Here is a 23,867-nt window from a genome sequence, read left to right as displayed (position 1 = left end):
TCTCAGGCACTGTTGGACTTTTCTTCACAGACTCTGATACTGATACTAGTATTCTGTGCTTTACATACTATGTACGGAAACTGTTTTATCTGGCCCTATAATGTAGAATTTTCACATGAGTGCTTACAGAGGTGGTATTTCCCTCCTATGGCCCCCCCATAGCTTCCCTTTGTATATTTACAGATCCGGTCGTAGCTCAGCTCAGATTATTATTCACCAGAACACAATGTATGTGAAAACAGACAAACTACAGAAGAGAAGCCAAGAAATATTTTTAATAATGTTCAAGTTAATAAATAGTTAAAAAAATTCATTCAAAATTTGTCCATAGCTTTTAGGGACACAGTGGTTTTGGATGTAAAAAGTCCAAAAATAAAAAAAATCCTGGTAGTGTGATTTTCATTGGGGCTCCATACCCATAGAGGAATTTTCATTCCGCTGCAAGTATGTAAACCGGCCCCTTTAACCAAGGCCCAACCCCCCACAGCATACATAACCTGCTCGGCGCCGTGGCTGCATGGGAGGCTCCAGGCTCCTGTCGGTCTCACCCAGCCAATCAGTGCACAGCCCCACCGCAGTCACTGATTGGCTGAGCGGGACCGCTGGGAGCCCCCCATGCAGCCGCAGCCCCAAGCAGGTAATGTATGCTGCTGCGGCGAGGGGGGGGGGGGGGGGGGGGGGGGGGGGGAGACTGGGGTGTTAAAGGGGCCGGGTTACATGCTCGCAAAAGAATGAAAATTCCACTGTAGGGAAGGAACCCGATTGAAAATCTCCCTACCAGGATTCGCAGTGAATTTGGCACGTGTGACGCTACACTAAAGCTATAAAATACAGGCCAGCAAACACTGTGGGGGAGATTTATCAAACATGGTATAATGTGAAACTGGCTCAGTTGCCCCTAACAACCAATCAGATTCCACTTTCCATTCCTCACAGACTCTTTGGAAAATGAAAGGTGAAATCTGATTGGTTGCTAGGGGCAACTGAGCCAATTTCACTTTACACCATGTCTGGTAAATCTCCCCCTGTATGTGTATGTTTAGCATAAAAAATTTTTATTTAATCAGTAGGTCATTTTCTAATTACATTCCCGATAGGAAGTTAAACATACCCAAATGCAGCACAATTTTAGTTTGAGCCATGGACTCAATAGTTGTAACCAGGTTAGACACCACCAAATTAAAGCTGGCCATACACATGGGGCGTTGTGGCCGATGTGATCATTCATACAACAACTGTGCCACCAATATACCAGACATTGGCAGATAACGTCATTTAAACCACAGCGAGTTGGCATCGAGTAGTCAAAAAGACGCAGCATATTTTCTGTAAACCATTGCCCATGATCATTCGTGGGTAATATCCAGACAATGGTTTGCTTAAGTTACCAAAATCAGTCATTTTTTGCTACCATTACCTTATGGGCATGGCCTATGGGACTATTGCCACTACTGTCCATCAGCATATTAAAGCTGATATCTTTCAAACTTTTACCAACTATCCAAAATATGAGGGCCTTATTACACCAACAGATCGGACAGATTTTTTAAGCCAAAGCCAGAAATGGATTTGAAAAGGGGAGAAATCTCAGTCTTTCCTTTATGACCTGTTCTCTGTTTATAGCCCATTCCTGGCTTTGGCTGAAAAAAATCTGTCAGATAATCTGTTGGTGTAATAGGGCCCTAAGAGACCACACCGATCACTAGGGTACCCCGTTCTGGCTCACCCCACTTACATGGTACAATGTATGTGGTATGGGACGGATGAAAACAACCTAGCACATATGTAATGAATGTTAAGGCTGAAATAAAAAGCTTTTCTGTCATAGAATTACAAAATCTTTTATTTATCAGCAGTTTTCTTTATCCTCTACAATAACAATAAAGAAAAAAAAAGAAAAACACAACAAAACACAGAAAAAGGTGGTAATAAGTCATGCTTCCAATTTGTCATAAAATTTGCCAAGACAGTTCTGTCATTATGCGGCCAGCTCCCTCAGATTTTCATAGTACCATATACAATGCAATGTGAAAAGCTTCCAGCTGAGCATTATTAATGTTGACATCTGAATTTTTCCAGTGTATAATATCTGCTTTAATAACTGCCATGCACGTCGTGTGGCATCTAGGGCACATTAACACAGCCTCAGTTAGCCAACAATTCTACGGCATTAAAAAAAAAAAAAAAAAAAAAAAGGATAAAGAGGAAAAAAAACAACACAACAACAAGCAACAATGCTGAGAAAAAAATCTGAGCTGTAAAACCAGTAATCTCGAAAAGGAAGTAAGGAGAAGAGCTGTCTCTTCATGCCTGGGGTTCAGACTAATAAAAAGAGACTAGATAACTGAAACGGAAGAGGGGGAAAAAAGAGGAGGGGGAAAAAAACTGCCTCAGCGACCTTTATTACAGACAAAAATCGTCAGAACATGAACGAGCGCCTCATCCTACATCCAAGTCTACATGGCAAGAAGAGAAATGACTGGATTACATTCCCTCTCTGCAACAGCACCATAATGGTACGTACTTATTTTTGCATAAAGCTTTGCATGCATATATGTCTTCTTGCCATCCCTCTCAGATTACAGGAACGAGCAGTTTTTCTTGCTTTGCAAAAACAGCAAGCAGGCAGAGCTCCTTACACCAGAAAAACTAAATGCAGATGTTAGAATTCCTCCACGTTAGTATTCTAAGTTTTATAAAAGTACTTTGTGAATTGTGAAAGGGGGGGGGGGTCCATCTTTGATTAAAGGACAGTGACAAAAAAAAAAAAAAAAAAAAAGGAACAAGGGTCACGTGACATGTCCAACTTTATGAGCTTGCATATCAGCAGATGTGGTTAGTGCACAGCAGCCACTATCATGTCAGATGTCCTCAGCAGGGTGCCAGCTCGGCTTTCATTCTTGCACAGTGACTAGGAGGCAGCGTTAACTGGACCGAAGGGACTGGACTCTTAATAATTATATCCCAACAGCAATCCTTGCAAGACCTCTAAGAAAAATCCAGGACAAAAGAAAAGAAACAAACACCTAGCAATCTGGAAATAAAAAGGTAACCTACATGCTCAACTCATTTGTTGTGTTTTTGTATTGTTATCATATAACACTGCCTCCAATGCTATTGTTGTTTGCTTTCATAGCAAACAATGTGTCATTTTTCACATTTTCCCTCAATTGCAGAGCCTAAAGATGCCTTTCTTTGGTTGGATGAAATGGTCCAGAGCAGAGTCTGACAAATCTTCGCAATACCCTGGCTCTGAAGTGGTGACCAAGACTTTGTTAAGAGAATTGCAATGGCACCTGGGAGAGCGAGAGCGACTGCTGCACGAGATAGAGAACGAGCAGAGGGGACAGAAAGCAGGGACAGATTATAACTGGATGAGGAACGATTATAGCTTGAAGCCGAGCATCCCGGTGACCGAGCAGAAGCAGCTGGAGGTGCTGTGCTCCCAGATCCAGCCATGCCATACAGGGACGGTGCTCAGCAGGTAAGGCTTCTCATAATCTTATCTTCCTGAAAAAATTACTTAATACATGAAAATATTAAATCTACTTAATTTGCAATTAATTGGATGAATATTTTGCCCAACTACATGCAGCTAAGGCCGGGCATTAATTTCATCCTGCAATCCAGTGGAATTTTCCTCCTGAAAAATGCATTTTTAAACTGATCCCATTCATTTCAATGGGACAATTTTAAGCATCTGGCGTGGTAATAGTGCCGCCGGATTGCCAAACAGGCCGTATGTCAGAGGGTATCTTGCAGCGTTCTGTCATACCCTTAAAGGCTGTGGAGAGCCGGAGGCATCACAGTGTACGGATGCATGCATTATGCATCATCTGGCTTTTGCCTCCAACGCTCCAAGAATGAAAGAGGAGGCAGCTCAGCACCCTACAGTAGAGGGCTCCCCCTGAGTTATCCTCCTATAGTAGATGGCCTGCTCTGGTGCTGCCTCTTATAGTAGGTGACCCCCTGTGATTTATACCCCTATAGTAGAGGGGCCCCTGTGAGTTATACCCCTATAGTAGAGGGCCTGCTCTGGTGCTGCCTCCTATAGTAGGTGACCCCCTGTGATTTATACCCCTATAGTAAAGGGCCCCCTGTAAATTATACCCCTATAATAGCTGGCCATCTTGTGACCTCAGTCAAATAAGGTTATCCAGGATAAGAAAGCCATAGCTTCTTTCTTGCAAAAACTGTACCACTCCTGTCCTTGGGTTGTGTGTTGTATTACAACGCAACATTCACTTTAACCCCTTAAGGACAGAGCCCAAAATGGCCGTAAGGACCGCACCAATTTTCATTTTCAATTTTTGTTTTTTCCTCCTCGCCTTCTAAGACCCATAACTCTTATTTTTCCATCTAATGGGCCATGTGAAGTCTTGTTTTTTTTCAGTAACAGGCATAACTTGTAATGGCGCCTTTCAATCTACCATAACATGTATGACGGAACCCCAAAAATATTATTTATGGGGTGAAATTGGGATAAAAAAATGCAATTCTGCATATTTTGGGGGGTCCGTGTTTGTGTAATGCAGTTTACAGTAAAACAGAAATTTTATCTTTATTCTATAGATCAGTCTGAATATAGCAATATGTATGTTTATATAGCTTTTCTAATGTCTTACTATATTATTAACAATAAAACTTTTTTCGCAAATAGGCATATTTAAAATGGCCCACTTGTGACTCTTATAGCGCTTTTATTTTTTCAACTACAGGGTTAAATGGGGCATCATTTTTTGTGCCACGATCTCTAGTTTTTATTAGTATCACATCTGTGTAGATTGGATGTATTTATCACTTTTTATAAAAAAAAAATTATACATAAAATGTAATTAAAAAAAAAACAATCCTAGCTTTTGTTACCGCTTTTTGTTCACGCTGTCCATTGTGAGGGGGGGGAATCTTGTTTTATTTTAATAGATCGGACAATTACGCACGTTGGGACATAGAATATGTTAATATTTTTATGTGTTTTCTTTTTTTTTTTAATTGGAAGGGGGGGTGATTTAGACTTTTATTGGGGGAGGGGTTAGGGCATGTTTTAAACACATTTATTTTTTTACACTCTTAAGTCCCCCCAGGGGACTATAACATACATATATTTGATCAGTAACAACATAGCATAGCAGGGATCAGTGTTATCTGTGATCTTCTGATTACTGGGGTTAATGGCGGGCTGCTGCGCCATTAAGGGTGAAGGCCCGGCTGCCGGTCCTCACCCGCTATGAAGCGAGCTCAGCTTGCTCATTAGCATGTGCCCCCCCCCCCAGGAGGGCGTACTTTAACGCACCGCTTGCGCCAAGGCTCGGGTGCAGGGGCATAAATGTACGCCCGTGGTTGTTAAGGGGTTAATGAAACAGAGCTGTATCACCACACACAGGATAAGAGTGGTGATGTTACCAGAAGCAAGCTCCTATGTTTTTTTTATATCCTGGACAACCCCTTTACTGTGTATGGCCAGCTTAGAAAGAAAAGCAAAACGTAAAAATATTAAAAAAAAGTTGCATACATGAAGGATTGTGGATCAGACTGTACCAATACTGTCACTTTAAAGGCAGCCGCCATCACTACACATAGTATCTCATTGTATAAGTTCTCCATTTTGGCCAATAATGTTTTTTTTTAGAAAGGTATACATAAGCTGATCACCAAATGTCCCGTTGCTGAGACCACCAATGATCAGCTGTAATCTGTGGCAGAACTAAACTGCAGTACCAACACAGGAGTAAGGAGATATTCAGTTCCCATTGTAATCAGCAGACCCCATAGACATACTGCTACACCAGACTGACCTATTGCTTCTAACAAGTAATGAGTGTTCGTTGTGGAGGACCTCTTTCACTTAAAAGCCTCTGGGTGGCACCTATATTGCTGGAATCTTACATAATGTGCAACGTGAATACTCACACATTAAAACATAGTACTCTAAATGCCGATCATTGGATAAAGGGCAAGAAACTATAATGTAACCAGCTACGATCATTGTGAAACAGAAATATACATAATTTATATTTTCTTCTAATCTCCTATGAAACATCCTTTCAGGTTTAGTTATCTTCAAATCTAAATATTAACCACATGTTCTCTTTCTAGATTTCGTGAAGTTTTGGCAGAGAATGACGTGCTACCTTGGGAGATTGTCTATATATTTAAGCAGGTCCTAAAGGAATTCCTGAGCTCCTTAGAAAGAGAAAATCAACAGGTGAAGTTGCTGGACATGTGGAACGCAAACTGCCCCGTTAACTTCACCATGCCCGGGGATCCAAACCTACACAAGGAGGAAATACCAACAGTGTCCAGCTACGTGGATAGGAATACTCAAAGTCTGTTCCCAACCTTCTCACATCGAATCTGGAACCTGCCATACTACTACCCATCAAGTTAGAGGAAAGGAAGTTTGGGTTCTGACTATTCACTTAATACAGGTTTATGAGCCAATTGCTTCTATCAGAGATCTGCAACCTTGGGCCCCCACACTATTAGGGCTCATGCACAATGAGCAAAAGACGAGGAATTGAAGAGGAATCAGCTCTTAAATTCTGCTTGAAATTCCTCCAGTAAAAAAAATAATGAACAGGGCAATGTCTCATTGTGTTGAATGGGATTTCCACTCTGCTGTTCACACTGCAGAATTTCTGAGCAGAATTTTCTGCTGCAGATCCACTTTCTGCCCAAAGTAGTAACATGTCACTCCGTTGACAAAATCTGCTAGAGGAATCCTATAGAAGTCAATGGGGCTTGAATTCTGCTTGAATTTTACTCCAATTCAGCTCAAATTTAGCTCCTATTCTGCTCGGAGCAGAATAGAAGAATTTCAAGCAGAAATCTTCAAGCAGAAATTCCTCGTCTTTTGCTCAGTGTGCATGAACCCTTACGAAGAGCAGCTACAGGTTGCAGACCCGCTGCTTTCTAAAAGGACCAGTTCACACGAAGTAAAACTGGCGGGATTCCACTAGCCTCTCCGCATGGAAGAATTGACAATTCTTCTGAGCAGAGAGGCGCACAAGCCCTCCCATAGACTGCCTGTATTACAACAGAGGCTGGCGGGATTTTGCCAGTTTTACTCCGTGTGAACTGGCCCTAATGCAGATTTTAGAAAGAATCTGCATGTGCATCTAAGACTTCTATGCAGATTTTATATATAGAAAACACAATAAGCAATCCTATTTTTAGTGAGGTGTGGTAGCTATTTTTACAGACAATAGGCTATATATACATTGTTTCGCCCTATAGAGAACTTTATATTTTGTACCAGTGACTTCTGTGTTTGGGAAATTTCGTGTATGTCTATCTGATGTTCCTGGGTTTTTATATGCAAGTAGGTTAAATGGGTTATCCAGCGCTGCAAAAACATGGCCACTTTCTTTCAGAGACAACACGACTCTTGTCTCCAATTCAGGTGCGGTTTGCAGTTGAGCTCCATTCACTTCAATGGAACTGAACAGCAAAACCCCGTCCAAGCTGGAGACAAGAGTGGGGCTGTCTTTGGAAGAAAGTGGCCATGTTTTTGTAGTGCTGGATAACCCCTTTAATGTGCTGTAGACCTTCAAATAAGTGACATTGAGAAGAGAAAAAAAAAACACTTTATAGCAATACACAGAGTTTGCTTAGGTATAGAAATGGATATGCTGAGACAACAAATACTTGAGCCATCCTGGCAGGTCACATGGTGACAATTATGGTAAAAAGTAATCGAGGTGAGCTCAGATCCTCAGGAATCCAAGGATTTAAGTTGACTGGATGTGCAAGTAAAGGTATTCCTGGTCACTTATGACTGTATGAAATACGTCCGAAATCTAAATTTTGTTAATGTTATTTTTCCTTTATCTTTATAATCATAAAGTTTTAACACTCATCTGGAGAGCTGAAGCTCCATAGAGTGGAGTGTCTTATGGTGCCTTTACACAGAGAGATTTATCTGACAGATTTTTGAAGGCAAAGCCAGAAACAGACTATAGACAGAGATCAGGTCATACAGGAAAGACAGAGTTCATTCCTGGCTTTGGCCATGAATCTCTCTGTGTAATAACACCTTTAGTTTGGGTACTTCTCAGGCCATAGCCTGTTTTGTGCCATAGAGAGGGGGTAAGGCTGGGCTCCCATTGCATTTTTGCTGTCCGTTAACGTATATGTTTAAAGGGGGGGGGATGGATGCTGTTGTATGCCATTCTGCTGGATCTGCTTTCTATTGACTTACATTGTTAAAAAAAAAAAAAAAAAAAAACTATAGAAACGTTGAAAGAAAGGACTACAACAATCAGCCGACATCGTTCATGTAGGCTGATCGTTGCCTTCTATTACATGGAACAATTTTATCGTCCGTAATGGCCGATAATCATTCAGTGTAATAGGGCCTTCAGCTGTCACATATGCAATTTTATCTGTTTTCCTGGATGTTAGTAAGCTGTGCCCCCACCTAATAGATAAGTAATGCATTTAATGGGCAGTCTGCCACATAATCCTCCATGAGATAGGATAAGATGTTGGGGCCCCTAGTTGTGCTTGTTGTAAAAGACAGACTAAACACAGGAATTCCGTCTAGTACAGAGAGTCACGGCTCAGTCACATGACTGCCTTCTCTCTGTGAGCGCTCAGATTGCCTGGAAAACAAAAGACTTCCTGTTTTCTGACTCCTTCAGAAAAAAAAAAGTCAGAAAACAGGAAGTGCCGTGTTTTCAATGATAACTAATGAATACATGCATATTGTATACATATATGTTTATTGCGAACATGCTTTATATCACATCTACTGTTGATTTAGATTTTGAAAGTTATAACGACAGGTACACTTTAAGTTAAGCAAGCCTGGGGATCAGCTGCATAGCCATAGGTCTGGCTTCTGAAGCTTCCAGGGAAGGTTGTTATTGGAAGGTGCATTACAGTTTATGCATAGCTGTCCATAAATAGGCCACATTCACTTGAGCATTCTTAGGGTAGTATTAAACAAAACGATTGATGACTGTACTTGGCCAATTACCAGCTGTTCCGGACATTCATGTTTAAAACATTGATCAGTTAACATGCACAATGCAGCTGATTGCTGGTTTACAAGAGTAACAAAAATCCTGATGCCAATAGCGGCAGTCTTCTGGCTGTCACTCCATGTAATAAGGAGCTGCAGCAGAAGACCGCTGCTATCCCCTATGGGCTCCCCTCCCACAACTTCCCGTGCCCCCTTCCCCCCGCTCTTACCCACTTTCTGTTGGCGCGTGTAATAGCACTGACCGCGTGCATGAAATGAGTACCAAGCAAGCACTGACCTGACAGTGGCTCATAAATCCTGAGATATGGCTATAAAAAAAGAGCTGCCTATGCGAGAGGAAAGATTAAAATAAGCTACAAAACTAAGTTGAGAAGCCAGAGGCAAAATGGATCAGGTGACCTTAAAATTCTCAATATTTCCATTGTAAGTTAAGAGGCTGTGTTGCATGTATTAGAGAAGCCTATTCTGTCCGTCGCATTAGACAATTCTAGGGCTACAACCTATGCAGGTACAGAGATACCTACATTGTCACCACATGGTTAAAGAATACAAAAGCACAATGGTTTATGCATCATTTCTTAATCTTATGTGAAAAGGTATGTTATAACCGAATAGTATAGCACCCGGAAAAATGTTTCAATCATTAATCCCAAAAAATTACTTTCTTAAAAGGGGTTCTATGCAATTCAACACTTTAATAAACTTTTTATCCATTTTCCATGTATAGCTAAAGTTGCCATCTCAGTTTACTGGAGTCATCTGTTGGAATGTCTTATTATTCTATAGAACAGACTAGCATCTATGTCATTTGTACAGCAAGGAGGTTTTCAATGCATCTGGCAAAATGTTACCATTATATTCAGGGCCTGATGATATTTGCTATGCTTATTTTGCTTATGTTTATACTACGCTTATTTCATTAGAGGGTTCTGTATTTTTTACAGCAAAAATAGCGTCATCTGCAGCCCTATTCTTGCATTCTAAAATACCAAAACACCAAATGTTAATGGAACTAGCAATACGATTTGGAACCTGCTGGATGTTAGGTCGCAGGTTACACATGACTTTGGACACAAAAAAAAAAAAATTGTAACACAATCCGCACACAGTCATGCCACAGTAAACAACAGGCAATCAGAATGACACCAGCTGCCTAGATTCCATGTGAAGAAAGCTATAATTAAAGCCCAACCAAAACAATAACTCATCTTGAAATGTCACACTCCTAGATCTAACAAGATTACATATGTACTGCTGTGTGGTGGGTTACTTGTATTAGAAAGTTACTTTAGCTTCCCAAAGCCTGTCTCTGAAGTAGAGGACAATACCCATCAATGGTTTTATTTTCCTAACCAACAAACTAAAGGGGCTTTCCGGGACATTTACACTGGTGGTCTATCCTCATCACTGACATAGGTGCCCATACCCGGCACTCCTGCCATTCCACTGTTTGGCTAAGCCGCAGCACAGGTATAAGCTCAGTGAAGGGATAACTCTATTTAGGGTGTTGTGCCAGGTTACTGTAGCTTAGCTCCTACTGAAGTGAATGAGAACTGCACTTTAGTAGCCCAGCGGCTTCACTATGCAACAAACAGAGCTGTCTGCTTCCTGCAATGTTTGACACATCCACCTGCTGATCAGACATGGGTGACCTATGCAAAAGATAGGCCATCAATGTAAGTGCCCCAGTAACATAAAAGCATGTCTTACCCAAAACTGTCAGAAGAATGACCAGATTGTCTCCCATATGTTACAGACAGAGACAGGTAAATCAGCTGTACAGTGAGAAGATCCCTCCATACAACCATAAACATAGATACCCTAATAATCTATTGACGGCCAGAATCAGAGCCAAAGACCTCAATTGTCTTCTATGAGCGTTATAAAAAAAGGTGAAAGCTCTAATTTATTGCTGGGAACTAACCAATATCATGAATAGGGGATTTATTGGCAAAGGGTCTGGAATCGATATAAGTCCCCACTTATATATATATGTCTAATACAGAGGGATCAGTGGAAAATACTGATCATACTGAGCTTAGCAAGAGGCCCTTCTATTACTACCTGAGGAAGGGGCTGGTAAGCCTGAAAATAGTATTTAAAAACCCATTTACTTTTTGTTCAGAAAAAGAAATGTCTTAGATTTCATTTCAGACAGCCCCATACACTACGGGCGGCATGATCCCTCACTTCTGCTGTGTGTGTGGCAAAGATAAGTATTATGGGAATGGCAAGAGCAGCACCAAAGCAATAAAAGTCTATATTTCAGCAACAGGTATACAACTAAACCACGGAAAGACATGTATGAAATCTGCAGTGTGCAAGTGAAGCCAAGGCCATTACACCTTGCTGGAGCTGACTTGTAACGCCAGAACTGTACGACTCTTCAGGAACTCAGAACCACTCACATGACTACCAAATGGATTTTTTTCTTATTTTTCAATTTACGCTGCAAAGAACATTTCAGACAGTGGCACCTAGGGCTGGGCAATCAAATTATTTAGATTTGTCCTTAGGGGGGGGGGGGGGGGGGGGGGGGGTCTGGTTTTTTTATTTACTGCAAAAAAATCTGTCGTACTCTGGGAAAAATAAAGAATAAAAAAAAAAAAAAAAAAGGATGTGCATGGTGATCCTGTGCCGAGGTCATCAGTGCAGAAGCCAATGAGATGCTAATATAGGTTTTCCTATTAAAACTTACTTGTCTCCTATGCGTGTCCCTCCGGCGATCTCCAGATCGGCCCCTGGCTTTGTTTTGAATCTCTATGGAACCGCTGGAGAGAGCTCTTTCTTGCAGTTGCATAGGGAATAAATAGAGCTGCAGGTCACATGCCGACCCAAGGCTCCATTTATAACAAAGGAGAAAGGGGCCATCTGGAGATCACAGGGGCCATGGAGGTTGGACCCCCAAGATACTGTGAATAGATGACAAGTAAGAGCCGTATTACATGGCTAGCTTGGCACTCGTTTATTGAGACCATTACATAGCTCGATTAACGTGCAAGAAGGGCTGCCTGGACATTGTTAGTGATATCCGTGCAGCCCTTGCCTTTAGTGTAAAATAACAAAGTATATACATACTTCTGCTGGCTTTTGGGGTCTTCCTGGCTTCTGCCCGCAGCCAGTCTCTGAAGTGAGAGGCTGCTCAGCGATTGAAGTGACAGGCTGCTCAGCCAGAGAACAACTCTCTAGTTGCACCCCTGGCTGCAGGCAGAAGCCAGGAAGAAACCGGGGAGCGGGTAGAAGCATCAGGGATCGTGGACAGGTATGTATATACTTTATTATTTTCTTTACAGTGGTCAGCCGTGCAGCGCTATTACATGTAGCAATGCGCAGTCAGCGGCCAATAATTTAGGTCAGGACCAAAAGACACAATCAGCCGATGATTTTAGGTCAGGACTGATCGTTGTCTTTAGAACAGATTATCGCTCCATGGAAAAGGGCCCTAAGTTTTTATCGGAAAACCTCTTAAACTTTTTCTGTGCTGCAGTATGAAAGTAATACAAGGTAATTAAAGGGATTACTCTTAAAATTTGAACCAACTGGTGTCAGAGTTATACAGATAAATTACTTGTATTAAAAAAAAACCTCAAACCTTCTAGTACTTATCAGCTGCTGTATGACCTGCAGTAAGTGATGTTTACTTGCTAGTCTGGCAAACTGCTCTTTGCTGCCACCTCTGTCCGCGTCAGTACCTGTCCAGAGCAGCAGCAAATCCCCATAGAAAACCTCTCCTGCTCTGGACAGAGGTGGCAGCAAAGAACAGTTTGTCAGACTAGAAAGAAAACTTCTTGCAGGACATATAGAAGCTGATAAGTACTGGAAGAGATTTTTGAACTTACAAAGCTATAACTTTTTGTTATCTGTTGATCTGACAACAATTCTTTTTCTCCGCAGTACCCCTTTAAAGTGACTGTACCACCAGGCCCAGGCTGAAGCACTGGAGGCAGGCCGACCCACCCTTAGTGGGAAGAGACCCCAGCCCCTCCATGACTCCATTAGAATCATAGAGGTGCTAGGGTTTCCTCCCACTAAGGGTGGGTCGGCCCGCCTCCAGTGCTTCAGCCTGGGCCTGGTGGTACAGTCACTTTAGGCTCTGTATCACATATATGTTGCAAAAAAAGAAAGGTTTATGCCTCTTTAGCAAGGACAGTCACTCTTGTGGCCGCATGCAGCATCTGCCTCTAACCACAAGAGGCCACTCCCTCTCACAGCGCTCTGATGCACAAGTGATGTCACTCATGCGCTCACAGGGTTTAGAGGATAAGGAGATGCGGGCTAACTACACTGACAGGCGAGTGGTTTTTCATTTTATTGTACAAAATGGGGGTGCCTACAGGAGGATTACCTACAGAAGATGGGGTTTACCTACAGGGGGGATTGACAATCTATAGATGGGTGCTTACTACAGGGTGATTACCTACATGGGGAACAGCTACATGGGAGAAACTACTTACTGGGTGATCTAACAACCAGGAAGGGAGCTACCTGGATGGATGCAGAGAGGGGGCCCAACTACAATATGAGGCACAGAGGGTGCCAATATAATATGGGGGTACGGTCTGACTACTTTTTGGAGGCACATTTTAGCATAACTGCTAATATGGGGGAACAGGGGAAACACTGTTAGGGTACATGCACACTACAGAATCACAACGGAAAACCCGGCGTAGGTTCCGCAGCTCGCACCTACTCGAGGACTCTGTGTCATAGACTCCATTCTATGCACAGGCGGATTCCACTGTCCATCCAAAGAATAATTATGTCTGTTACAGGCAGAACACGGAACGTGTGAAAACAGCCATACTGTTTTCAGCAGTGTCCCTTATGCCAGCATGTAGTGTAGATTTGAAGAACCTGCAGCCAAAATTAGGCAACAAGTGACCAGAAGATTCAACTCTGTTCCTACTAAGAGAAAAATCTGTAAATGATTGGTGGGTGGCACGAGGGCAGCACAACCCAAGGCCCCGTACATTGCATTCTGATACCTGTCCTTACCGCACAGAGCGCTGTCTTATTCGCTTGACACCAGAGACTTTCTATTACAAGCTGCAGCAAGCCAATAGGAGATTAAGATCAGATGTTCCTCCCATGTGGCTGCACTTCTGGTGCTTCAGGGGGTAAATGCCGTATGACTGCACAGAAACGGTGCAGTTATCATTACAATCCTGTATCATTTGGGATTTTGGATCCAGTGCCCCACAATTTTATTTTCCCAGAATACACCTTTAATATCCTATTACACAAAGAGATTATCTGCCAAATGAGGCATATATTATCTCATGTAATAGAGCCAGCAAACAAGCCAATGCACTCATTTTAGACCTGTCAGAAAATAATCTGCTGTCTGCAGAACTTCTCACTGCATTAGGGTATGTGCACACTTCGGAAAATACACGGAAAAAAAACACGTTTTCAATCTTTAGACAGACGACGGAATCCGCCCATGCATAGAATGGAGCCTATGACACGGGTGAAGAAGAGTGCGCCCGCCGCACTCCGCGAGTAGGGGATTCCGCATCGGTTTTACGTCTATTTTCCGAAGTGTGCACATACCCTAACAGGATTTGCGCAGCTGATCTAGCAGATGACAACGGTTTACAGTTACACTGCAGTTCGGGCCGAGAAAAATGGCCTTTACTATGGCTGTTTCAAAGCATCAAAATTTATTATGAGTAAAGGGGTACTCTGGGGAGATAAAATTGTGTTTAATAGACTGCTTTAATTATAATATAATTTTTTTTTTATTTTGTATGTATTTCCAGTGCCTGCTGCCACCACCATTTGTGTCTGACTCTAATGGTGCGTTTACACAGACAGATTTATCTGACAGATCTTTGAAGCCCAAACCAGGAACAGACTATAAACAGGGATCAGATCATAAAGGAAAGACTGGTATCTATCCTCCTTTCAAATCCATTCCAGGCTTTGGCTTCTAAAATCTGTCAGATAAATCTGTCTGTGTAAACGCACCCTAAGCCATGCAGTTCCTGATCTCCTGCTATGTTCTAGTGATGCTACACAACATATACAGTACATAGCCAGCATCCTGCTCTGTTTAGTGCTGTGCAGCAGCGCTAGATGCTCGGGAACTAAAGGGATTGTCCAGGTTTATGAATATGCCATCAATAAAACTGGGACAAGTTTTGTTTAGTATGTATGGGCACCTTTAAGAAGTTTGTTCACACCTGGCAGATTTGTTGAAGTTTGTTGCATCCAAAACACAGTGGAGCCAATAGCTGATCTCTGCAATGACATGCAGTGCACCGACGCAATCACCGGCAGTGCACCGACGCAATCACCGGCAGTGCACCGACGCAATCACCGGCAGTGCACCGACGCAATCACCGGCAGTGCACCGACGCAATCACCGGCAGTGCACCGACGCACCAGGTGTTCCCACCAGGGAGAACAGAGCGGTTCGGCCTGGTCTGTGAGGGACAGGAGGGTTTTGTTTTCTCTTCATACACTTCCAGAGCAGATTGTTCAGACGCCTGGATGAGATCCAGTAAATGGCACTAAATCCTTACTGATAATAATGTTAGGACCAAGGTCACACACAGCAGCTGCCCATGGCACCCATATTTCAGAGGCCTTGACACAAAAAAATGAATAGGTTGCTATAAGAAATGTAGTGATTTTTCCTTAGTATACAGATATATTGGTTTTTGTAGTAGTTGTCCCTCTAAGAGCGGCCATCTTACATCTCACATGTTTCCTGGAAGGAATAAAGGGGGGGGTACACAATACACAATATATTGCTCCATGGGAGCACTCTCCAAGTACAACTCCCATCAGGCTGGGAGTGGTGCACTTGCTGTCCCTTTGTAGATGGGACCTGGAATGTGACAGGTTGCTATAGGCAACTGCTGAGTACGCCTCCTAATCACGTGACTAACATACACGAGTCTGTCCGACATTTTCCCCTGCTACTTTCCAATTTCCTAAAGCTACATTAGCTACAGTATGTAAAGTCATGCTGGTACCCTTAGTGCCACAGACAGCAGACCGCCACTGTCAATCAGCGTCACCTACCCCTTGGACCTCCTGGGCTGGTCTTCAGGTTCAACCTTCTGCAGCTCATGTCTGGTCTCGGTCCAGGTGCCCAATATTTTCACATCAGACACCTGTTTACCGATGGTAAACCAGTCGTTTATCTGGTCCACGGTGAGGTTCCTCAGCATGGTGGCGGCGACCTCGGCTCTCCCCTCCTGCTCGGAACCCGTCTAGCGGACTGACAGGGCAGGAGCTGGTCACGTGACTGGCCCCGGCTGCGGCGGGAAACTAGTTACCATAGAGACCGGACCTGCCGCCTGGCTGTGTGAGGGGATTGTGCGCATAGGCCTGATCTGAGGCTACACAGGGTGTGGCACTGTAGCTCGGTACTAACAGGGCGGCTTGGAATAATGACGTTTTCTATATTTTGCGGTATTACAAACAAAGGAAAGTAGTCTGTGCTGTCCTGTGGGGGAGCAGCAGGTAACAGTGACTGTTCACACTGCCATCATGGTGTCCATTATACCACAAAACGTTGGTTGTATCATGCCTGCTGGACTAAAGGCATACCGCCCTAATATTTGGACGACCAAAGAAGGTCACTTGTGGTTCACACCTGGAAGATTTTGCAGACGTTTCTATACTTTTTAATTCAAGGATGCATTCACACAGCCAGGCCCAGCTGCAGATTGATGCATATACAGTGGTGCCTTGGATTACCAGCATAATTCGTTCTGGGACCGTGCTTGTAATCCAAATTTTAGAAATGCAGACAATTGGCTCCACACCCCAAAAATAACTTATTATTCTGAATAACATGTAGGACAGATGAAACAAACATTCAGAAACAGCAGAATATGTGATATTATAAGTTACTGTACAGTAATGGAGAGGATGGGAAACACGAGGGCTGACAGAGACTGCAGGGAGCAGGAAGGAATGAGCAGGCCACATACATGCAGCACTCTCTGTCCGGGTAGAGAGGGGTTACAGCTATGGAGAGATTACCCCCACAGTCCTGTCCCCTGATGTAAGCCCCAGCCTGAAGTGGATCTGCTATGATTTGGAAGGTAAGGGAGACTTCCTGGGTCAGAGTACAGTACTGTATACCGAGCAATGCATACCATGACCCTCCTCCACTCCCCCTCCCACCCAGTACAGGGAGCTCTTAAACCAAAGCAATGCTCTGAAACCAAGTTACTCATAAACCGAGGTACCAATGTAGTTAGTTACAGTATCTGTAAATCTACAGCAGATCCTGTATATGTGATGCATCCTTAGGTCCCAGTCACACATCAGTAACCCTGTCTGTAATTGCAGACCCACAACTGCGGACAGGATTCCGAATGTGTTTCAGTAACTGTCCGCATTTACAGGGACCCGCTGATTCAAGTAGGTGACACGGACGCACAATGGCTTAATCTTTTGTTGTTGTTTTTTTGCAGCACGGATCATATAACACCTACAGAAGTGTGTATGGGGCCACATGAACTGCATGTGTGACAGGGGCCATAATGTCCCACGATTCATCTGAATATAACAATTTTTAGTATCTAACTTTCACTACATGATAAAATAACAGTATACTGTAAGAAAACAGATTTTTTTTTTTTAATTAAACAAGACGTTTAATAATGCCAATCTCATTTCTAGGTCATAAAGAGGGACATGTAAGGGGCAAAGAGGGACTTGGCTCAAAAGTTGGGACACTTATGCTGCGTTTACACATAACGATTATTGGCCCGATCGTACGATTAGCGATGTCGGATTTACGATTTTTTTTTATAACGATCAGCGTTTAGATGGTACGATATATCGTACGAATATTCGCACTGCGATCGTTTTGCGATCGTTTAAGCCTATCTCACACATTGGTTAAATCGGCGAACGACTGTTCACATGGAACGATGTGCAAATTTTTTGCGTACGATGAACGACGATTTGCTGACCTGATGAAAGATCACGATGTACGATTTATCGTGCGTCGTTCGATCGTTCGCTGCGTTTACATGTACGATTATCGTTCGAATCCGACCGTTATCGCGCAAATTCGCACGATAATCGTTACGTGTAAACGCAGCATTAGGAGGTATGCTTAAAGGGGTTATCCAGTGTAAGAAAAAATGGACACTTTCTTCAAGAGACAGTAGAAATCCTGTATCCAGTTTGGGTGGAGTTTTGCAACTCAGTTCCATTTTATTAAAGGGGTTATCCAGCGCTACAAAAACATGGCCACTTTTGCCCCGCTCTTGTCTCCAGATTGGGTGGGGTTTAAAACTCAGTTCCACTGAAGTAAGGGTCCTATTCCACGGGCCAAGCAGGGCCCGATCAACGATGTAAACAAGCGCCGATCTGCTAGATCGGCGCTCGTTTACTGGGCCTATTCCACGGCCCCGATGATCGCTAAGCGAGGGCTGCAGGGGTATCGTTACCGATGTCCTTGCAGCCCTTGTTTCATACATTACCTGTCCGGGCTGCAGGTCTTCTCCTTCTTCCTCCCTGCCGTGCTGCAGCAGCTTCGGAGCGGGGCTGTCTGAACTGACAGACCGCTCAGCCAATCACTGGCCACAGAGGTTCCGGCCAGTGATTGGCTAAACGGTCTGTCAGTTCAGACAGTCCTGATCCGAAGCTGCTGCGGCGCGGGATCGGGAGGAAGAAGGAGAAGACCTGCAGCCCGGACAGGTAATGTATGATGCTGCTGAAATCATCGGTTGCCTCCGCGCACTGCTGTTCCACCATATCGATGCGCTGGTGGCGACCGATGATTTTAGGTCTGAACCTAAATGAACGATCAGCCGATGACACAATCATGAGCTGATCGTTCTCTCTATTCCCCGGAGCGATAATCGGCCGAATCAGGCTGATTTGGCCGATTACTGCTCCGATTTGGCCGATTATCGCTCCGATTTGGCCGAATAATCACTCCGTGGAATCAGGCCTGTATTTAGATTTCATGCTGCCCTAGGCACTTTGCACGCTGAGGTACCCCCCCCCCCCCCCGTTACTGTACATGCATGGTATATACCCTGGCACTTGGGTGCTGCTCTGCTTGATGCCCGCTGTTCTCATCAAACAGACTTGATGGAGGAAGGAAGGAGGCCGGGGACGTCTTAGTTTGGGGACCGGTTCTGTCCAGTGTTGGACTGGGGCACCTGGGGCCCAGCAATATAGAACCAGTGAGACACGACATGCTGACCCGGTCCTTTCCTGAATTCATCTGTATCTGTGACAAATCTCAGAACACCCTCTATTTATACAGCTCTCAGGGTATGCTGGGAGTTGTAGTCTCTGAGAGGACAACCCTGGGGGTCAGGGGGAGAAGCTGGGGGGCAGGGGAGCAGCTGAGAATGCAGGGGGGAGAGGCTGGGGGTCAGGGGAGAGGCTGGGGGTTAGGGGGAGAGGCTGGGGGTCAGGGGAGAGGCTGGGGGTTAGGGGGAGAGGCTGGGGGGCAGGGGAGCAGCTGAGAATGCTGGGGACCAGGGGAGAGGCTGGGGGGCAGGGGGAGTGGCTGGGGGGGGGGCAGGGGGAGAGGCTGGGGGGGGCAGGGGGAGAGGCTGGGGGGGGCAGGGGGAGAGGCTGGGGGGGGCAGAGGGAGAGGCTGGGGGGGCAGGGGGAGAGGCTGGGGGGGTTACGGGGAGAGGCTGGGGGGGCAGGGAAGAGGCTGGGGGGCAGGGGAGCAGCTGAGAATGCAGGGGGGAGAGGCTGGGGACCAGGGGAGAGGCTAGGGGCAGGGGAGATGCTGGGGGGGCAGGGGAGAGGCCGGGGGGCGGGCAGACGCTGGGGGTTAGGGGGAGATGCTGGGGGGGCAGGGGGGAGAGGCTGGGGGTCAGGGGAGAGGCTGGGGGGTTAGGGGGAGAGGCTGGGGGTTAGGGGGAGAGGCTGGGGGGCAGGGGAGAGGCCAGGGGTTAGGGGGAGAGGCTGGGGGGGCAGGGAAGAGGCCGGGGGGGCGGGCAGACGCTGGGGGTTAGGGGGAGACGCTGGGGGGGGCAGGGGGGAGAGTCTGGGGGCCAGGGGAGAGACTGGGGGTTAGGGGAGAGGCCGAGGGTTAGGGGGAGAGGCTTGGGGTCAGAGGAGAGGCTGAGGGGCAGGGGAGCAGCTGAGAATGCAGGGGGGGGCAGGGGGAAAGGCTGGGGGGGGGCAGGGGAGAGGCTGGGGGGCCGGGGGGCAGGCAGACGCTAGGGGTTAGGGGGAGACGCTGGGGGGGGGGGGGCAGGGGAGAGGCTGGGGGGGCAGGGGGGAGAGGCTGGGAGGGAAGACGAGCGGCCAGGAGCAGAATGGGCAGGCAGGCTGGTTCCCTCCCCCCATGCAGCGCCGGGGTCCGGGGTGAGCTTCCGGCACACACAGCCTGACAGAGGCCGGAAGCTCACAGCTGCAGCCCCGCAGTCCCGGATCTTTTCTCCTGCTCGGCGATGACGTCACATCACGTGAGCGCCGCCGAGCAGGAGAGAAGATCCGGGACCGCGGGGCTGCAGCTGTGAGCTTCCGGCCTCTGTCAGGCTGTGTGTGCCGGAAGCTCACCCCCGGCCCCCGGACACCTGACCTCGGCGCTGCATGGGGGGAGGGAACCAGCCTGCCTGCCCGCCCATCCTGCTCCTGCTCCCGGCCGTTCAGTCTTCCCCCCCCAGCCTCTCCCCCCACCCCCACCCGGCGCGGACTAGGCACCCGTAGGCCGGTGCCTACGGAGGGGGTTTAAAAAAAAAAAAAAAAAGTGTTCCCTGTGGGTGCCGCCCCCCGCTGGGTGCCTGGTGGTAAATACGGTTCCTGCATGGAATAGGCCCCTAAATGGAGCTTAACTGCAAACCACACCTGAACTGGAGACAAGAGTGGGGGAAAAGTGGCCATGTTTTTGTAGCGCTGGATAACCCTTTTAAGTGGAATGCGGTTGCCATGGTCCTTTTTTTGAACCGTCGCCCTGTTCTCATGTGAGGAAACCCCCCTCTCCTCTGAGGTGGCTCCATTAGAATCAATGCTCGGTAACAGACCAGGAACTGGGTGGCAGTTAAAAAAAAAGACCACAGCGTCTGTATCCCCATGCTGGCGCCGGTCTGTTCATGTAGAAAACAAAAAAGTCAGGCTGTCTCTGGAAGAAAGTGGCCATGTTTTTCTAACACTGGATAAACTAGTACTGTAGCCACAACTGGATCACATGACTACAAATTGCAGTGTTGCATTGCGGATATTTCACCAAGGTCAGTAATTAGGTTCATGGGTCCATGGAACCATATTCACTGACCATAGCTGTGGCCAAAATTGCAATGTAGTACATTGTAACAATGTACTAAGTAAGTACAATGTAACTTACATACACACAGCAGGATGTCAATCCGCTGCGGATACGGCATGTGTGAAGGCACCCTTATGGAGAGTGAGGCTACACCCTATTAATCAGGTATGGGCTGACCCACCCCCTTGCCACAGATTGATTGTTTTCTTTCTAAGGGCGGGTTCACACTACGGAATTCTCGCAGACTATGTCCCGCACATCTGGGCGCCTTTCCACCGGCCCCATAGACATCATTCTATGGGCCGGCGTATTCCGCTATACGCTGAAAGAAGTGTCACGTCACTTCTTTCAGCGGATCGCGGAATACGCCGGCCCATAGAATGGTGTCTATGGAGCCTGCGGAAAGGCCCGTGCCCGTGCGGGCGGACAGCTGTCGGAATTTCGCGGACAGTGTCCGCGAGAATTCAGTAGTGTGAACCCGCCCTTAATGCTGTGTTTACACAAAGCGATAATTCGCCCAACCGATCGCTTAACGATTTTGTTTTTATAACGATCAGCGTTTAGACGGATAAATCGTTAGAAAAATCGTTATTGCAATCGTTTTTAAGATCGCTTAAGCCCGTCTTTCACAAAGGGTGAAACTTTAAAACTGTTTACACAAAGTGATCTGCAAATTTTTAGCAAACAAAAATTTGAGAACATGTTGAAAGATCAAAATGAATGATTTCGGGGGGTGTGGCGAACCGCCGATGGAGGAAGCAGCCTAAGACCAGAGCTCCTCACCACGCAGCTACATAAGCGGCCATAACCCGACCCCACCGCAGCGGCTCACCTCGTTACATGGAGCAGGGGTGCAGGAAGACTCCCGGTACAGCCTCAGCCTCGGTGGGTCTCGGTATCCGCCTGCCTTCTCTCACCCCGTACCATACCCGAGGCGCGGCCGCATCCGGATCCAGCCGGCTCTCCACGCAGCAGTCCGCGCCTTCCTACAGCCCGGTGACGCCGCAGCAAGGCTGCATTACAGCGACCGGAGGAAGGGGAGAGAGGAGACCGCTATCTGGCTGGAGGTGAGAGCGGGCGCTCCCCGCCACGTGGCAAGCGGCCATCTTGTGCCTCAGACGGTGTGGAGGCACACGCTGCAGCAGCTCCGTCCTCCTCCAAGACAGCGCAGAGCGCCACTACAGGAGGTGAAGTAAGTACCCCAGAGGTACCCCCGCCCTGTACTCCGTCACAGTCCCCACCACATCAGGGCCGACAGCACAAGGAATCTGTCCCCTTAAAGAGACAGCAGCCTATATTAAAATACATGATGGCATCTAACCCTAAAGCACAGCGTGGGGACAAAACAAAGAAAGGGGGCCAAATCATACCCTCTAAATCAGGATCTGGCACATCCCGCTCTGATGATTCCCCTAGAGCTGACTGGCCCGTAGTTGAATCAGACTCTGAAGCCTCAGTCATGGGCACTCTTTCACAGCAAGGGGTCCACAACCTCCTATCTCTACTCCCCACCAAACGTGATTTCAAATCTTTAATTGATGAGGTGAAGGAGACCTTTAGAGTGGAACTGGCCGAAGTGAGAAAAGACATGCATCATATTGCTCAGCGCGTCCACTCTCTTGAAGATGACCATGATTGTACCAGAGACTACATTGACAAACTACGTTCCACTGTGTGCACCCAGTCACATGCCCTTGATGACATGCAGCGTCACATAGAAGATCTTGACAATAGAGGGAGACGGAACAATATCAGAATACGAGGCCTGCCTGAGGCAACTCAAGATAATGATCTGATAAGCACTCTTGAAGGCCTTTTCAATTCTATTCTGGGAGAGCCACCCACCAATAGGATCAAATTTGATAGGGCGCATAGGGCCCTTAAGCCCAAACCCACTACTGGAGTCTCACGAGATGTCATCTGCTGTTTGCATGACCACACAGTCAAGGAGGCCATCATGGCTAAAGCACGAAATCTCCGGGAACTGGACTTCTATGGTGCATCCCTTCAAATATTCCCTGATCTTTCTTGGATCACTCTCCAGAAGCGGCGCCTCCTACGACCTCTTTTGAATGTGTTGAGGGACCATGATGCCTCCTATAGATGGAACTTTCCCTTTGCTCTCTCAGCCAGGAGAAATGGTCGGTCCGCCATTCTGCGTAACCTGACAGACCTATCCCACTTCTGTGACATACTCGACATACCGATGCCTAAGATTACGGAATGGACCATAGCTCCCCCTCCACCCTCTCCGCCGCCTATATGGCAAGCTACGCGGCAGAAGAGGCGCCTCCCGAGATCTGCTGAGTCGAGCCCTCCTTCTGGGTCGGGTCCACCCCTATCTCCAGAGTGAAGTGGGATTGGTGGGAACTATTCCCCCCTCTGCTCTTCTATGGAGAAGTGGTTGCTTGCATTGCTGTTACTTGGCCACATCACCGTGATACACGGTGATTCTCGAATTGCGTGGTTTGGTTTTTGATATGTTGTTATCTCTCTTTAACTTACCCTGCTTAAATCTGTTGGTGATTCCTACTTCCCCCCCCTGGGGGCTACCGAAGTTCAGCCTACGGGCTGATGGACACTACTGGTACAACTATTTACAGACAACCGTTTGCCCCCCTTTACCTGACTTTACATGTCAGGGTATTGAGACATGTGCTCTTG

At 46.2% G+C, this 23,867-nt stretch overlaps 2 protein-coding genes across 3 annotated transcripts in view; one reads left to right on the top strand and one right to left on the bottom strand.

Annotated features, from left to right (window-relative positions):
* The window catches only part of TDRD9 (tudor domain containing 9), a 151,009-nt gene extending 134,749 nt beyond the window's left edge, over positions 1-16,260 (bottom strand). The window contains exon 1 of the mRNA XM_069950673.1: positions 16,019-16,260. Coding sequence (XP_069806774.1) covers positions 16,019-16,167 — 149 coding nt within the window. The 5' untranslated portion in view covers positions 16,168-16,260. The remainder of the gene's footprint in view (positions 1-16,018) is intronic.
* On the top strand, positions 2,461-7,316 carry RD3L (RD3 like). Of its 2 annotated transcripts, XM_069950678.1 has the most exons (4): positions 2,461-2,516; positions 2,972-3,048; positions 3,177-3,484; positions 6,097-7,316. In XM_069950678.1, exons 3-4 carry the CDS (start codon positions 3,186-3,188, stop codon positions 6,386-6,388), a joined length of 591 nt encoding a protein of 196 aa, XP_069806779.1. In that variant the 5' UTR covers positions 2,461-2,516; positions 2,972-3,048; positions 3,177-3,185; the 3' UTR covers positions 6,389-7,316. The 2 variants fall into 2 exon arrangements, with proteins under 2 accessions (XP_069806779.1, XP_069806778.1); XM_069950677.1 differs by lacking the exon at positions 2,461-2,516 and having other exon boundaries at positions 2,891-3,048.
* Positions 16,261-23,867: the final 7,607 nt, after the last annotated feature.

The sequence above is a fragment of the Dendropsophus ebraccatus genome, chromosome 13, assembly GCF_027789765.1.
Source record: "Dendropsophus ebraccatus isolate aDenEbr1 chromosome 13, aDenEbr1.pat, whole genome shotgun sequence".
Taxonomy (NCBI): Eukaryota; Metazoa; Chordata; class Amphibia; order Anura; family Hylidae; genus Dendropsophus; species Dendropsophus ebraccatus.
This window is presented reverse-complemented; position numbering and strand designations above follow the sequence as displayed.